The following is a 17,984-nucleotide window of genomic DNA, read 5'->3' on the forward strand; positions in this document are numbered from 1 at the left end:
TTATCAACTGCTGAAATGGTAATGGGTCTTTATGTTCATCAACCAGTCTTCTTCATAATGCAGTGGGGTCATCAGATATTTTGGTCATGTATTTTGGCCGTTACAAAGACTCACGAGAGCCCCGTGCAACCTCTTCCAAGATATCTTGGTTATCAGTGGTTGTAAGTTTACAGAGATCAGGTCCAAACTTTTGGTGGGGTCCGTGGCTCTCGGGGTGTGGCTTGCTTGATATGTGATGATATTTTCAGTTTCACTTCAGTTGTTCACTCTGACGCCTTTGCCAAATTTATGTGGGTCTAGATTGGTCAGTGCAAATACAGACAAAGAGATATTTTTATTGTTTGTTATTTTCCACCGACCTCGTCTCCTTATGCCATTCATGACCTAGAGAATGGAGATCCTTTCTATGACCTTCAAGAGAGTATTTCACAGTTTGCGGCTTTGGGTGATATTATTCTTGGAGACTTAAATGCTCGAACCAGGGATCTTCAGACACCTTTGATTGATCGTCACCTCCTCTAGCTTTGTGAGTCTTCTTAGGTTATGGCCGTCACCTCCTCTAGCTTTGTGAGTCTTGTGGGTTGTTCATTCTGAATGCCTTATCCTTCCTAGATTGGACCTCTTTACCTGTTGGCCACACTGTGGTGGTGCTAGTGTTGTTGACTATGTCATTTCCTCTCTTTCCTTCATTTCTTCCATTCGCAATTTCACCATTTCGCATGTCCCCTTGGCTGATCATGCTCTTCTTAGCATTTCTACTTGTATTTCACCCCACCCGTCACACTCTTTCTAGCCTTCTCATTGCCCGGCTGATACCGTCTCCTTTCCTACTCGCTTTCATTACCCCGAAAGCAATGGTGAGCTCTTTACTTTCCAACTTAGGAGAATTCTGACACCTTCCAGTTTCAATGAGTTGCTTACGGCCTCTGACATGTTTGATTCACTTGCCTCTGCCATCTGGGATTATGCTCTTCTTTCTATTCCTCATCGCTCCCCTCCCTCTCAAAGCTAAGCGTCGGAATACTTGTCCTATGAATAAATGGTTTGATACTGATCGCAAAGCTTTCCATCGCTCAGTTCGCGCCGCCTTCGAGACTCAGTCTCCTACCTTCACCCAACTGCGCCTTGCGTACCTCTGTTTTCTTCGCCACAAGAAACGTTCTTTTGCTTCATTTCAGTGCAAAACCCTTTGTTCCACGCTTATTTAGAATCCCCACATCTTTTGGTGTACCCTTTTCTCTTGTTGCTCCCCCCCATCCTCCACTCTTGACTACCACTCTCTGACCTACCATATCATTACACTTTACGACATTCCTAGGCAGCCACCTCTTCACTCCACTCCACCTCCATACTACCATTTGTTCACCTACTTCAATATTATTGAGGCCATCAGATAGTTGAGATGCAGCAGATGAAGATGGTTTCTAGGCAGAACTTTTCAAGCTCGGTGCTTCGATTCTCAGATCTTACCTTCCTACACTCTTTAATAGAGTGATTTGCACTGCATTTCTGGAGTCCTAGTCTAGGCATTTGGTTTACACTATTCACAAGTCTGGGCCTGCTTCCGATCCGGGCAACTACAGGACTATTATGATTGGATATACTTTTGCCAAACTTTATGCCACTACTCTGAACACCATGTTATCTAGTGAGCTTGATAGAAGAGGCTATAGAGCAAAAGGAAAGGCTAGTTTTCGAGCAAACTATCAGACTATGGATCATGTTTTCATGTTGCGGGCTATCATTGAGGAGGCTAGGCACCACTCCCAAAAGGTCTATTGTTGTTTTGTGGACTTATGTAAGGCTTTCAATTTTGTTCCTAGGTTGGCCTTATTTAAGAGACATCGTGAGATTGGGATCTCAGATATGCTGCAGAGTGCTATTATGAGGGTTTATGAAAGGGTAACCGGTAGGCTCAAGACTCCAAAAGGATTTTGTGTTCCGATTAAGAGCACCTTTTTGGTGAAACAGGGTTGTCCTCTTTCTCCTACTCTATTTTGTTTATATATTGATGAGTTTAAGGATTTCCTTGTGAACTCCTCTCAATCGGATGATGGATGCTATTTGCATCAAGTTTTGATCTCCATTCTCCTTTTTGCTGATGATGTGGTTCTCTTAGCCTATTCTCTCGACAACTTGCAGAGACTCCTTGATAGTCTGGCTTCTTTTTGTGATCAGCGGCAGCTTGTGGTCAATTTCTCTAAGACACAAGTTATGGTCTTTAACTATTTAAAGACCTCTCATCTTCATTTCTTCTGTCAAGGTCAGCAGGTTGAGATTGCCCCCTCTTATATGTATCTCAGTGTGAAGTTCTCGAGGCCGCGATTCAGCTTGATACCAGCTATTCAGTCCAAAGTTAGTAAGGGCATGGGTTCCCTGGCTTTGTTGGAAAGACAATGCTTCAGACATTATTTCCAGGATATTTCATCCAAGATGTCCCTTTTGGACTCCTTGGTCTGTCCGACAATTCTCTATGGATTGATTGTTTGGGGACCTTCTCTTATTGCTTCTGATTGGGTTTCTATTGAGCAGGTTCAAACGTTGATGTTACAACATATCATTAAATGTCACAGACTCACACCTCACAGCATTGTCTTTGCTAAGTTTGGAGCTCATCCTCTCAAACTTGCCAGCATTTTTTACTTGATTTGGTTTCTTCATCGGCTCCATGGTTTTATGGAGTCGGGTATTGATCGGCACAGATACTCTCATCTGACATATTGTTCTTCTGTTGAGATTATGAGATCCGACACTTCTACTAGGTCTCGTTGTTAGTACGCCTAGACCACCTCTTTGTTGGGTTTGATTGGTATTGAAATAGATCGTCTTCCTCCTTACCAGTTTTCACTCGATGCTCCTGCTCATCTTCTCCCCTCACGTCAGGAGTTGAACAAGCATGTCAGATAGGATATTTATAGATAGTACATTACCACTACCTGGAGTAATCCCCCGGGAGGTCTGCGACCTAAGATGGCCTTCTATGCTGAGCATTTTCTTGAGATTCGGGATGGTATTATTGTTCGCCCTGCTTATCTCTATCGGCACTAGAATCATGCCTTAAGGTTTTCTTTAGGCTATTTCAGGGTTGGCTCTCACCACCTTAGTGCTTGGACCAACCACCATATGGATCAAGCTGATCGAATATGTCAGTTGTGTACTTTGGCAGAGGTTGAGACTGAGATCCACTTCATTTTTCGATGTTCTCTCTACTGTGAGATCAGAGAGAGATTTTACTGCCTTTTCAGAGACTATTCTTCTCTATCGATGTTCTTCAGCTACATTGATCAGCAATATCTTGCACTTTATCTTCAAGAGGCCACCACTTTCGAGAGATTACCCTACAATCTTTTATCCCTCAAGGGCGTACTTCAGACCAGTTCATTATTGCTTTTTTCTCTTCCTTGTCTCCTCCATTGGGTGTGAAAAGGCCTTCCAGCACTCCTCATTCCAAATCAGTTAGACACTGCACCAGTCTCTCCAAGTAGCGACTGTCCTACAGCAGTTCTACACGGCATTCTAAGATCTTGGATCGTCCAGTCCACGGGTTTATCCCTCTATTACTGATTTCTTTGTGACAAGGAAGGACCCTTAGTCCTTACCTTGTCTTCTCTCTTGTTTTGTTTCTTGCTTTTGTTTGCTTCTTCTTAGTCACCATTTGGTGCTTCTGCTTAGGCCAGCTCTTCTGTTTGTATGCTCAGTCCCATAAACCTTGTTGGTTTTTCGTTGACATTAATATTATTATCTTATCTTATTTTATCTTATCTCCTATATATATGCATTTGGATCTGCACTTGGAACACAGAAATAATTGTAAGTGTTATTACATTTGCAGAGATCATATACCTCAACACGGTATCAGAGTTGCATGCTGCAAATGTAAAAATAAAAATTAGAAAAGATGCAATACAATTATAGAATAGGATTAAAAGATACGAATCAGGACATCATGGATTGAATACAAGGTATGGGCTGACATTGGAAACTAATATATATGATGCACATATCTCGTGCAGCAGAGGTACAGGAGATAAATCAATCAGAACAATTATCCAAAACAATGGCTAATAATATTTTATGAAAGTTATCAATAAGACAATAATGAATTGGCAATATAGATAGCAGATATCAGTCAGCACACAAGTAGTCTTTGACAGAGTCATCAAATTATGGAAAAAGATCTCTGCCATGGTCAAAGAAGAAAGATTGGAGCACCATACAACAATGTCAAAGAGGGGGATTTAATAAGAAACACAAGATTTCAGCAGATGACACAGCAGCGTTAAGTTTTTACGTACAAAAGACAGGAGAAATATTTTAGTTGGAAATAGATAATCAACTAGTGACATAAAAATAATGAAGCAGAGAACTGGAAACAATGACTGTACATTAGAAGTTCAAACAGCGAAGGAGGAATAATTGACTTGCCTCATAGATCTGGAACTCCGTGTCATCTAAAGTGTTTACCACAAGAATAAAGATTGGGAATTAGAGCACGGAGGATAGGAAGTAATCAAAGGCTGCACAAGCAGAAGCCAGTAACAAGTAAGCAATAATATCGAGCTTGGGATCCAACAAAGAATGATCTTGGGATCCAACAAAGAATGATCGTTAAGATGTCAGTTCAAATCATTGCAATTAATCATATTATACTTGCTAATATTAATGCTCAATAAGTGGAAAGGAACGAGAATAAACCACCATAAAACAGATGGACATTGGAATCCAAGTCAGCAAAAAGAACCATTCTATGCATTCAAATCAACCCTCGAATAAGATAATGACATGAATTGCAGTCATCAGCGACCAAGATTGAGAAAATAAGAGTTGGTCAACCAATCAACAGGGGTTAAAATTTTATTCCTTCCCAAGGATATCAATAGAAATTATAAGAATCCTAATAACAAACAAATTCAGGAGAATAATCAACCAGATCATTCTCACATAGATTGAACAAATCAGTTAATTTCATATTAGAAATAGAGATTGAAAATAATCAATAAAGAAGTGTGAAGTCAAAGCAAGAAAAGTACATTCTAAAGAATAAAGTGGAGATTCTTGTGGCTGTTATCATACCAGAAAGAAATGGTTCAATGACCTATTGGTACTTGGGGACATACATTAAGAACAACAATGAAATCATTTCCGAGGATTGGATTAAGTTAAGGAGAAAGGATCATCTTTAAAGAGACTAAATATTATTCCTCATCTTCCAGAAGAGCTGGGACTGAAATATGTTGCTATGATTCCCTACAAACTCCAAAACCTCTTTAGGGCCGTTTGCAAAAGTGGAAAACTGTGCTTAGCAAAAAATGATTGAAATAATTTCACCCAGAACTGAATGTGAAACACGTAGCTTGAATTAATTACTAACAAAATAAAGGGATTGTGTCAGGTTGGTTGGCATACCAAATTATATATGTGGCATCCAATTTTATAGAAGGATTTTATATTCATCAATATCAACAGAATTAAGTGACACCAGTCAGTACAATTAGTGGGTAAGAGAGTCATGTTAGGGTGTGGATTTGAATAAACAAACACACATTAATATCTGTGATATTATTGATTGAAACCAGTGTTAAAGCTGTTTTCCTGATCTTTATCTCCGAGTGGTTATTTATCATAATAAGCCGACAGCATCATGCCATCAACAATGGAATCAAACGTCAATCCGACAGTTATAATTTTATCAACTATCTATGCATATTGTGAATTTAGCACACGATGGAACCGAAAGTGAATAAACATTAGCGAAGCAGTATTGTGAATATAGTTAGCTTGACCATTATTTTAATATTATTAAAGGAGAGTAAGGGCCTCATCGTGTGACAGATGGAAAGTGAATAAAAATTTGAAACTTTATACTATCATAGAGGATACAATGAGCAGATGAGAAGTTCTATGAGTCTACAATAAAAGATTCGGGCAAAGGAGAAATTAGAAAGTGGCAAAGAGCACAATGCTTATATGGATTATATTTAATGCCAAAACATTTAGCGTTTATTATGGATGGAAACTCTCGGTGAACTATGCAGAGATGGTTGCCATCTACTGAAGGGTACCAAACAAAGTTAATCTGCAGTCCAACACAGGTCTCTAGCATTACAGATCTGCATCAGCTCATTTCTTTCTAGTTTGGTTGAAGAAGCAGATGACTATTTGCCTTAAGTTGTCGGATCACATGAGATTGTTCATGCTAATATAGCCCACTATTTTAGTGTTGACATCAGCTCCCAGTTTTGGTGTAAACTCAATCCAAAAGGATTGCTATAACAGAAAAGAATTGCAGATGGAACTCTATTGCTACTATGTATTATGGTTGAATCTCTATATTCCTATGATGGTGGGGTTATCAATTGTAAGCTTATGATGGAAAGTGTAATCCTGATCAGTGGTAGAAGAGTGTGAATAACTTATTCTAGTTATTCGATCAAGTTATGGGTCCATTTGAGCTCTAGAGTTATAAGCCATACACAAAAAAGATGGTGCATTTTTGAGGATAACATGAATATGAGTTTTATAGTATATTCAAAGGATTCCATTAAACACATACACATTTGGTATGATAACCATCACCGTTGTTCTACTCAAGATATGTAGATGAGACACAAGACTGAAGTGGATCTTATGGGTCAACGATAGAAGAGTGAGAATCTTACATTCCCACTTGAACCATATTCAATTCTTAATAATCAAAGAAAGAAATTTCTGTTTTAATATTTATGGACCTTCATGTGCAGATAAAGTATTTATAGTCCCTGAATATTACATTTATCTAACTATTGTAGTCTCTGTTGATTGTATTTCCATATGTACCATAAGAGTTATCTGCCTTGATCTTTTCCTTTATGTCTATGGAAATTCTTACAGGAAAAGAAGGTTGGTACTTTAAAAATGCTACCAAATATTGTGGAGACTCAATCTTAAGATAGTAGCTTCAAAGAAGTTGTGATTTAGAATTCATTAGTCATTTGATGATCAGGCTAGATAAAGGGAGACTTTTGAAGCAAATATCTTTGATAATTGAAATTATGAGTATCCTTCTATATTTAGAGGGAGTCTAAAGATACATCTGTGTGACTGCATGATTTTGATGGGCCTGCCCCTTTGTACATCATGAGGAAGTGGCGACTTGTCACCAGAAAGTCAAATGATTTATGTTAGATTCAGAGGGAGTCCGACAATTTATCTCAGGCAATCTTGGACAAAGAAAGCTTGTAAGAGAGAAGTTAGAGGGTATGACTTCCCCGAATCTTTGTTCAGAAGGAGAATTTCAAGGTGCAATTCCTTGTTAATGAGTTCTTCTCTACAAAAGATAAGTTTGAGGTGAAATTCCTTGTAATGCATTCTTCTCTGTAAATGAGAAGTTTAAGGTAAAAGCCCTTTGTTCCACCCTCTAGGAGCAGCTATGGTGGATCCACCCTCTAACATGGTTCATGGTGGATATCTAGTGAGTTTCTACATGATTTAGTTGGAAAACATCATTAGAGGTGATTATCTTTCATCGACGTTTGTGTTGTGAAGTCGCTATTGTAAGGTGACAATCTTAACAATGGCTTGACCATTTACCATGATGCACTACATTGAGTTGTTGTCCCAGAATGTGTCGGAGATCATGATAACGAACGTATGATGATAGATTTCATTAACTTGTTGTCCTGAAACGTGTCGGATATCATAATACTACATTTGTTGTTCTTGAGTTCTTAATCTATTATTATGATAGACTTCATTAACTTGTTGTCACAGAATGTGTTGGAGATCATGATAACTAGCATATCACAATAGACTATATTAAGTTGATGTCTCGAAGTTAGTCGGAGATCATGATACTTGTCACAATAGAGACAACTTTGTTGTCCTTGAGATCAAGGTCGTTATCCAATTGACTACATTTAGTATTGTCCTAGAGTGAGCCGAAAATAAGATAACTTATGTCTTTCTAGGATATAATATTCTTGTCGACAGGCATCTTGGTGTTGATGCTACTGCTAATATTACGAGAATTTTAGATTGATAAGATTGGTTAATATCAGATCACCATTTTGTCAAATGGTTGTGCTGTTTAAATCCACCTTCGCTAAGAATGAGTGTTGGTGAAATAGCATCGCTCGGATTATATCTGATTTGATGGATATATGTTGATATGCTTAATTATGTCATTCCAACAATATCATATTGAGATGATATCTCTCTATATGTTTGAGAGCATAATGTGCTATAAATGTGTTCTATAACAATCCTCCCTAGCTAAGAGGGAGTGTTAATGTTGTAGCTTCAATTGGATTGAATTGATCTATAGTTAATCTCCAATGGTTATTGGTTAAACATTATTGCATTCATATGCGGGTGTGTGTGATGTATGTATGTACATATATATATACATCGTTAATTGACTAATAATGTCTAATGATTATTAAGTTACCATAGCCAATATTGATTAAAATAGAGAACATGAGACATGTCTCTTTCGCTCCTATATATATGCATTTCGATCTGCACTTGGAACACAAAGAAATAATTCTAAGTGTTATTACATTTGCAGAGATCCTATAACTTAACATTTTGGAACTCAAAAACACATGCTTTTCACCCCAAAAAAGCACGTCATTACTTATTTTTACTTGTAAATGCATAGAGGTGGTCATTTTTAAGTCAAAAGCAAATGCTTTTGCAATTGAAAAGCACGTCATTGCTTATCTACATGCATTTTATAAACAAAAAGCATATGGGTGGCGACTTTGGCCCAAAAAGCATGTCTTTTCAACTCCAAAAAGTACATCATAAGTGATTTTATAACCAAAAAATTAAGGGTCTCGATTTTGCCTTGAAAAGCACATCCTTTTTATTATTAAAAGCATGTCTTTACTCATTTTTAGAAGCATTTTGAAGGAGTGGCGAATTTTGGCATGAAAGCGCATGTTTCAGGCACCAAAAAGTGTCTTTACTCTTTTTTACAACACTTTATGTTTGTCCAAGCTTGGGTGGCTATTTTTGGACCAAAAACACATGTTTTTGACTTGCGAAAACCATTTTTTGGGGTGTTTTGAAAAATTCGGGACTTTGCACCAAACAATCACTCATATCTTCGTCAATACTTGATGGTATTTAAAGGTCTTTGGGTCAATTTTAATGAAATCATCCAAGTATCATTCCTATCTATTCAAAAGAGGAGTTTATAGAGATTTTTACTCATTCCACAACTCATCTAGGGCACGTTTTTGCTCAAAAATGCCTTGTATTTGAGCATTTCTACATCAACTCTTTGGCTCAAGGTAAGTTCTGAAGCATTTCCAATCATTCTTAGCTTGTATACTGTAACATCCCCCATCTCAAAATAAGAATTTGTATTCAGGAATAAATAAATAAATTTCATTATTTGCCAAATACAAGATAAATAGCTAAAATATTTATATTATATTATTCATTAATGTTTAAATACATTTCATTTCTCAATATTTAATAATATATCAACTATCGTGATTATATATGATTCTATACTGTTTGAAACATTTTATCTTTAACTATTTAAGAACATATCACTCCTTATTCCGACTACCGGATAATCTCACGGGAGATGCAAATGAGAACCTGTACTTTTTAATTAAATAAACAACTACCACACTGGTATTTAACCTCCAAACACCCACGCCAAGCCCCCTGAGGAAGCAAAGCAAGGAAATGATGTGTCTTCTGAAAATGCAATGACTCTTCCGCTCGAAGCCAAATGGTGGCTAGAACAGGAATGATAGGTACTTAAGCACATATGGATAGAGGAGGAAAGGCATCGACGAGAATAGTCAGAGAAGCATAGCTAAAGAACGAAAGACAAAGATGAGGGTAGCAAAAGGGAAAGCAAATATAATTATGTGAGTCTACCATCAATAGACTTAAAGGAACTACCATACCAATAGAAATTTGTGTTTGGTAAACCAAACAAATGCAAAAACATAAATACACAGAATGGGAGCCCTAAATCATTAATTTGACCTAGAAATATTGTGGTAAAATGTCCCACACATCCTATGCATTAATATTAATTTGGTTCCCAACATCACACTCATTATAATGCTGAATTAGGAGGACAAGGCATAGTGTAGGTTTGTTTAATCCAACCGATAAGTCATTTCCGAGATGGGTAACGATCAGCGTCCCTATAGTTGCCTTGAGGTTTGATCAAGATGGTATCAAGTTGCCTTGAGGTCATTCAAAGATGGTATCATGGGTTTGGATCCATAGAAACCGTGAGGAACGTTGTTGCCATTGGTTTCAAACAATCTTCTATTTTCTAACATTCTCTAATTCAGTAATATAATTGAAATAGCTCCAATTTCTTCATTTGCAAAAAGATCATTTCAGGATTAGTTGAATATAATGGATTTATTCATAGACGACTCACTAGGGGGCATAACAATTGGTATCAGAACAAGATTCCTACTAGCCTGTAAAAGATAGTCAATGCAAAATACTCAAAGAGACCATAGAGCATTAGAAAGAGGAAGAAACAAACAAACATCAAACAGCATCATTGGAGAACCAATAAATAATGAACTAAGAAGACGACTCGCTAGGGGGCATTACAATTGGTATCAGAACAAGATTCTTGCCAGCCTATAAAACATAGTTAATGCAAAATACTCAAAGAGACCAAAGAGCATTAGAAAGAAGAAGAAACAAACAAACATCAAACAGCACCATTGGAGATCCAATAAATTATGAATTAAGAACATTCATAGAAATGACAACTACAACATTGATCGAGCAAAATGAAAGAACATTAGAATTTATGAAAGAATTAAAACAAGTAACCAACTCAATAATAGTTGATCAAATACTCCACAAATTAAAAAACCTTATTTCCTACCCCATCAAAACATTATAGTAGAAGCAGAAGCAAATCATGTTCCTTGCAGCACCTCAAATTGCAGAAATCTTCTTCAAAGAAATATTTAAGCTACATGGATTACCCAAGAACATTGTGAATGATAGAGATAGCAGATTTCTCAGCATATTCTAGAAAGAACTCTTTCGCCTAGCAAGTACTCAGTTGACACCTAATACAAGTTATCATCCTCGAACTGACGGTCAAACCAAGATTGTAAATAAATGGATAGAAGAATATTTAAGGAATTATGTTATAGGACAACAAAACTCTTGGCTCAAATACTACAACTCGGGGAGTGTTGCTACAACACCACTCATCATTTATCCATTGGAATGAGCCCATTGAAGTCACTATATAGTTACGATGCCGCTGCATTTGGAAGTCTAATCTTGCCAAAAAGAAAGGTACCTAGAGCTAAGGATCTTGTACAATAAAACATAGACATTATGAGAACCCTCAAGGATAATCTCAAACATACACAAAATCAACAAAAGATGTATGCTCACCAAAAACAGATCTAGTGAGCATTTCAAATTGGGGACTGCGTTTTCTTGAGATTACAATCATACAATGCCATATCCCCGTATTAAGATTGAATTTTAATAATAATTAGATAATACAATTTTAGTAAATAAATAATAATAACAAAGTTATATTAAAATTAATTCTAAAATATAAAAATAAGAAATTATTATTTAATTTATATTATCAATGATATAAAATTTATATGATATTTTAAATAATTAAAGAATAATAAAATCAAAATGAATAAATAAAGAAATTAAATTAAATACAAGAGAAAATATTGTAGAAAGTATGTTAACTTTCTAAATAGAATTTAATAATAAATAACAATAAACACAAATAAGTAAGTAAATAAATAATATAGCATAAAATAATATAAATTAACTAAATCTAATGAAAAGTCAAGAGATATTTAACAAATAGACATAACTCCCTAAAATTAAGATATAAACGGGAGGAGAATTTATTTTAGAGAGGCAGTAAAAGAGGAGGAGAAGATAGGAGTTCAAAAAGGAAAAATGGAAGAGAAAAGTAATATGAAGAAAATAAGTGAGTTTTTGAAAAGGTATCAATGATATTAAAAGGATGTGAACCCTCGAAAGGGTCATAACTATGAGTAGTTGTGAGTCTTCAAAAATGTTGTAATTATAAAGTATTGGGACTTTTCTAAAGGATTTTAGTTATGAAGTGTTGTAACTTTTCGAAAGGATTATAACCATAAGTGTTGTGACTTTTCAAAGGAATTGTATTATGAAAGGTTGTGAGTCTTAGAAAAGAAGAAACAAAAGAGACACATGGACCAAGCAAAGAGGAAGGTAAAAAAGGTATGTTTACGAATAATATTTATTTAATTATATTTATAAAAAAAATTATATGAATGAATCATACTTGTGGATAATTTATGCATATACATATGTATATGTAAAGATGTAATTTGAAATAGATAACACACATGACTTAATGGTTAATGGTTTAAGATCGAGAGAGCCCCTTTTTAGGGAAGAGAGTGATCAAAATATGGTTAATAGCTTAAGATCAAGAGAGTCCCTTTCGGAAGAGAATGATCTTTATATGGTTAATAGCTTAAGATCAAGAGACTCCCTTTAAGAAGAGAGTGATCTTAATATGGTTATAAGGCCAGAATATTTTGTAGATGTTAACATATGCATATGTGTCAAGGGCACTAGATAGAGAATGTCACTTCTAAGAAGGACCTTAAAAGGAGCACTCCATAGAAGACGAAGAAGTAACCGGGGATCTAAGGATCCTTAAGAGGGTTATTGATCCTAATGTGGAGACTTCTTTAAGGTTGGGTTAGGATAGAATGTAGAATAATGAGATATATTTTATTATTGTATGAATTCTAACATTGGTTTTGCAAGTATTATTGTCCTTGCTAGTGGGGACATTACATACAAACAAGGATCGATGAAAACTAGCAAAACAGAGAGCATAAAACCACAATTCTATGGACCTTAGAAAGTCATAAGAAAAATTGGTGAAGTAGCTTACAACTTGGAATTGCCGTAAATAGCAGGATCCATAATGTCTTCCATGAATCGCGACAAAAAAAGGTTCCTAGAAAATGCATAAGACCGAAAAGTACTACCCCCACTCTACGATAAAGGGAAGCTTATCTTGGAACCAAAGAGAATGCTTAATATGCGAGAAAAGAAACTGTGAAATAAAACTATTTCGAAATATTTACTCAAATGGAAAGGACTGCCAAAAGAAGACGCAACTTGGGAAGGAGCCAAAAATTTTGAACCAAACCTTCAATCGCTTGAGGACAAGCAAGATTATGAGAGGTGGACTCTAACATCCCCCATCTCAAAACAAGAATTTTTATTGAGGAATAAATAAATAAATTTCATTATTTACCAAATACAAGATAAATAGACAAATATATATATATATATATATATATATATATTATTCATTAATATTTAAATAAATTTTCTTTTTCATTATTCAATAAAATATTAATAATCATGATTGTTTATCATTCCATTATGTTCAAAACATTTCATCTTTAATTATTTAAAAACATATCACTCCTTATCGCGACAACCCGATAATCTAAGGGGAGATGGATATGACAAACTATAGTTTAATTAAATAAACATATGCAAGGCAGGCATTTAACCTCCAAACACCCACGTCAAACCCCCTTATGAAGCAAGGCAAGGAAACGATGTATCTTCTGAAAATGTGATGACTCTTTTGCGCGAAGCCAAATACCAGCTAGAACAAGAATGATGGGTACAAAGTAACGAGAATCGGAATCGGATCGGAATCGGCAAGGCCGAATTGAATCGTGAATCATCCATGAATCACCCATCAATCGGCTATGAATTGGCAAATTTTAAAAAACCCTTTAAATTTAGAAATTTTAACAATTTAAAACTTATTTCATGCACCCTTTATTGAATATAACATAAACACACTATAACATCATCAAATAGAAATTAACATACATAAACATGGAACATAAATGATAAATCAATCATGCATACGTAACTGTGTTACACGTAAAATGTAAATTGTGGGTTGTAGCTGAAGTAAATAGAAATCATATGATCATAATGATTCAAAGTTGAAACACAAAAATCCTTTCTCTGAATGGTTCCATAAAAGGTACTTTTCAAATATTAGGTACACAATAAATTACTCGACAATAAATATAGTATCACTCGGTAAAAACTAAATCCTTCGTTTACCTTGCTTTCACTCAATAAACACTACACTTCCATCACTCGGTAAACATTGGCTTCCATCACACAAACTGATGACTCGGTACACACTGTGAAGCTCGGTGAACACTGTATGCTTGGTAGATACTACTGGGTTGCACAGTCACTCGGTAGCTTCAGGAATGCTCGGTATCAACTGCTGGACTACAAACTCACTCCGTAGCTTCAGGAATGCTCGGTATGAACTGCTGGACTGCACACTCACTCGGTAGCTTCAGGAATGCTCGATATGAACTACTTAAGCGATGAACCTACAAGGTAACCACTGAATGCTTGGTATACACTGTAGACTGAGTGATGAACTCGGTAATCATTCAGAATCGAATAAGTGTCGTCACTAATGACAAATACAATATAATGCGAACAAGTAACCAGTAAGAGACATTGTGCCTTGCTGGATATTCTACTTGAATCTTAATTTGGGGATAATCACAGCAGACTTTGGTCTCTTGTACTTATTCCACAAAATATAAAAAGTAAATTGCTGCCCCTAGTGTTGTCTTATGTCAATTTTAGGGTCATCAATATTATCATTGCAATAATGTACCTTTTGTTAAGTTGGGATTTTATAGTTGTATGCAAATCATTCCTAAAAAAAAAGGAATTGGTTAAGAGAAATGCCATTTTTCTAATTTCAGTTAAGTTCCTATTGAAGCCACCTACAGTAAAAAGGGAGCCTCCCTTATTGCCGAGAGGAGAGAGAAATCTCACTATACTGTTGCCTAAAGTCACAATTTTGTAAGTTGTGGTCACAGTGACTTACAAAAACATTAGCTCACAGTATCATATTGTCTGGCTAATGCTAATTGGCCAACAATGTTCAAAGCATCATAAAGTAATTTTCAAACAAAGTCAATGTCCTTAATTACAACAGATCTTGCTTGCCGATTTCAAATCAACGGCCAGAAATTAAATCTAACAAATTGCTATTTACAGATTTTGTGTTTATGGGAGCAAAGGAATGAGTTGGGTTTCCCATGTGATATTTTCCAGAATGGTTTAGACAATCTGATTAAAAGAAGGATTTGGTAGTGCAAAAAACACATTTCCAATTCAGCGGACAACAAGATAGGTAATACAATTTGATTTTTAAAATAAAATTAGATCTTTAAAGGGTTTTTAGGTAGTGTGGTGATTTGATATGACTTTTGGCCTTTTGTGGTGCTACCAATGTATTCTTGCACCCGCTCCAACCATTTCAACTACATCAATGAGTCATACAATTTTAAATGAAGGTTGTATCTTGTAATCGGCACAAGTCCCTAATATCATTTCATCAAATAAGAGATGTTACTAACTAAACAAGAATTGCATGAGTCATGAGAGGTCCTAGGCAGAACTGTTCTAAATTTCTATATGAGGGACTTTTGTTTATTTTGTTAGTGCAACTTTAGATACAATAATAGCTTGGTGGGATTATTTAGAAATAATATATATATATATATAGACGTTTTCCAAAGGAGCTTTTTATTAAATCAATCTTGTATCTCCGATTGGGACACGATCATGTAAATTGTTTTAAATTTGGTGACACACTTGACGCTACCTTTTATGTTCTTTGAAACCGAAAATCTTGAAAACATCACCTTTAGTTAGCAGACAAGGAAAGGCCGCGACTCACTTGAGCCAAAGAGATGTTAAATATCATGGCACATCTGACTTCAAACGTGTGGAAATTTTCATACCTCTTACACAAGCAAAATATTTCCTGATTTCGGACGCTAGGGTTGAAGCACCCACTAAGCCATTAAAGAAGTATCGACCAGGTTATGTTCTGCGTTCATGCACCTGATTTATATTCTATATCAATGCATTGGATTTTTATGTTATTATTTATGCACCAATATGTGGTTCTATATCAATGCTCTTGGGCTTTTCTGATCTCAAAGTTCTGATCAGCATTCATGCAACCGATATTGTGCTCTGTCTCAACGCATCGAACTTTACATTAATGTTTATGCACCAGTATATGTTCTATATCGTTGCTTTTGACATTTCTGATTTTGAGTTCTCTGAAAGCTGTTAATTCTAAATGGAGACAGACGTACAAGATGCGTAGTTGCTTGAGGCCTATGTTTTTCTCTGTCTTACATTTGCAGTACTTGCCTTTCTTTTTGCTGTGAACTCTGCTCTAAAATCCGAATATTGTAAGAACTGAATCCATCATTGCACAAAGTTTGTACTCGCGATTTACCCACCTATGGATAGAAATCCATGATGAATCAAAATGAATCATATACAAATGAGAGTTAATTTCTCTAAGGACCCACCCTAGCTGCAGTAGCCATAGAAAGGGGATGAAGAGGAGGTAATCCATCCTAGGGAAAGAATCAGAAATCAGTACATAAATATTTGAAATCAAATTAAGTCTTATAATACATCCCAGTAAGCTAAAGTTTGTCCAATATGTGCCCTGTTCTCAAGCCAAGCAGTGGTGATTGGGTATTAGAAACCCATCTAAATCCTTGGCCAAGGTTGTTTAGATGCATGCTTGCCTATTTTTTATCACAAGATGTCAGTGGTGCCAGTTAATTAGGCATGCCCCCCATTACTGAGCAAACATTCTAAACACCGGTAAACTCGGATGGCTGGACTATGGTGCCCTAAGCCTGACCCTGGGGTAAGGAGGGTCTTTCTTGTTAAAAGATTGTGTGGGGATTAATAAGGTCCATGGTTGTGAGCTTAAGCCTAAGTCAATGCTTCTCCACTCGCCAAAAAGCTGAGGCTTGCACAACATCTTCGGATACTTCAGCCAGATTTTGTATGTTCTTTTCTTTATTTTATCTTGCTAGTTCATTTCTCGTAAAAAGTTATATAATTCATGAAATATATGGAAATGATTTAGATTTCTCTTAAAACTGTTATAGACCTCTATTAGTTAGTTACTTCAGATTTATGCAATTACTTTCACATGAAAAGGATTTAAGATGTACTAGATGTTTACTTCGGCATTATGGTTATGTGATTTAATTTCCTAACTGTTTATGATTTCAGAATTTGGTATCTATTTTTCAGTCTAGTAACCTGGTATGTTACAATGATTCATAACATAAATGATGCTACTCATTGTAATCATCTTTATCATTATGATATAATTGATATTTGATAGAACTAATATAAATCCTACTTGCTGATAGTATGGATTTCTATTTGAATCTTGATTTACGAATGTTAGTATTGGGTGTGTACTATGTTACTATGTTGAATGTTCAATGGTTCCGGTTCGTGTTGCAATTCTGCTATGTGCAAGTATTTTAAATTGCTATGTTATACTAAAACATCATTTCATAACTAGCATTTTGTGTTCTACATGTATAGTATGTAGCACCACTCCCCCTCCCCCCCATTCCCAAATTATGCCCTTCCTTTTTCCTGTCCTGACGTCCACCCACGCTGATGTTACACTTTGAAATTCTGATATGGCATCCTTAAATTAGGAAAAAATGATAATATCCAAAATCAGCACATGAATTCACATCATCTAAATTAAACAAGATGCTTCTAGAGTACTACAAATGGACTTCAAGATGCACAAAATTATTTTAATTACCTATCATTTAAATTTAAATATAAATCAGAATGTCCAGTCAAGAAAAAACTAGTGTAAGCAAAAGCTTAGGAAAATTGCATTCAACCCACACCTTCGAAGAAAACTATTTGAATTTGGGATGACAGCAACAGAATATTCATCCAACGCACTCTCCACCACAGAGGGATCATTTGTAACCAGTGTTCCTAACCGCTCTTCAATCCAATTAATTTTCTGTTTGCTTAACAATAAATGAAAAAGGAATAAGAACAAATTGAAAAGTCCAAATACA

General features: G+C 35.7%; 1 protein-coding gene across 4 annotated transcripts in view; it reads right to left on the reverse strand.

Annotated features, from left to right (window-relative positions):
* LOC149558280 (3-hydroxyisobutyryl-CoA hydrolase-like protein 1, mitochondrial) overlaps positions 1-17,984 on the reverse strand; it is a 239,269-nt gene that overhangs the window by 57,869 nt on the left and 163,416 nt on the right. For all 4 annotated transcript variants that reach the window (XM_089832567.1, XM_089832565.1, XM_089832564.1 and 1 more), the window contains one exon: positions 17,805-17,926. In XM_089832567.1, the coding sequence (XP_089688693.1) occupies positions 17,805-17,926 (122 nt within the window). The remainder of the gene's footprint in view (positions 1-17,804; positions 17,927-17,984) is intronic.

The sequence above is a fragment of the Cupressus sempervirens genome, chromosome 5 (genome assembly GCF_028749045.1).
Source record: "Cupressus sempervirens isolate cs-2001-9-10 chromosome 5, ASM2874904v1, whole genome shotgun sequence".
NCBI lineage: Eukaryota > Viridiplantae > Streptophyta > Pinopsida > Cupressales > Cupressaceae > Cupressus > Cupressus sempervirens.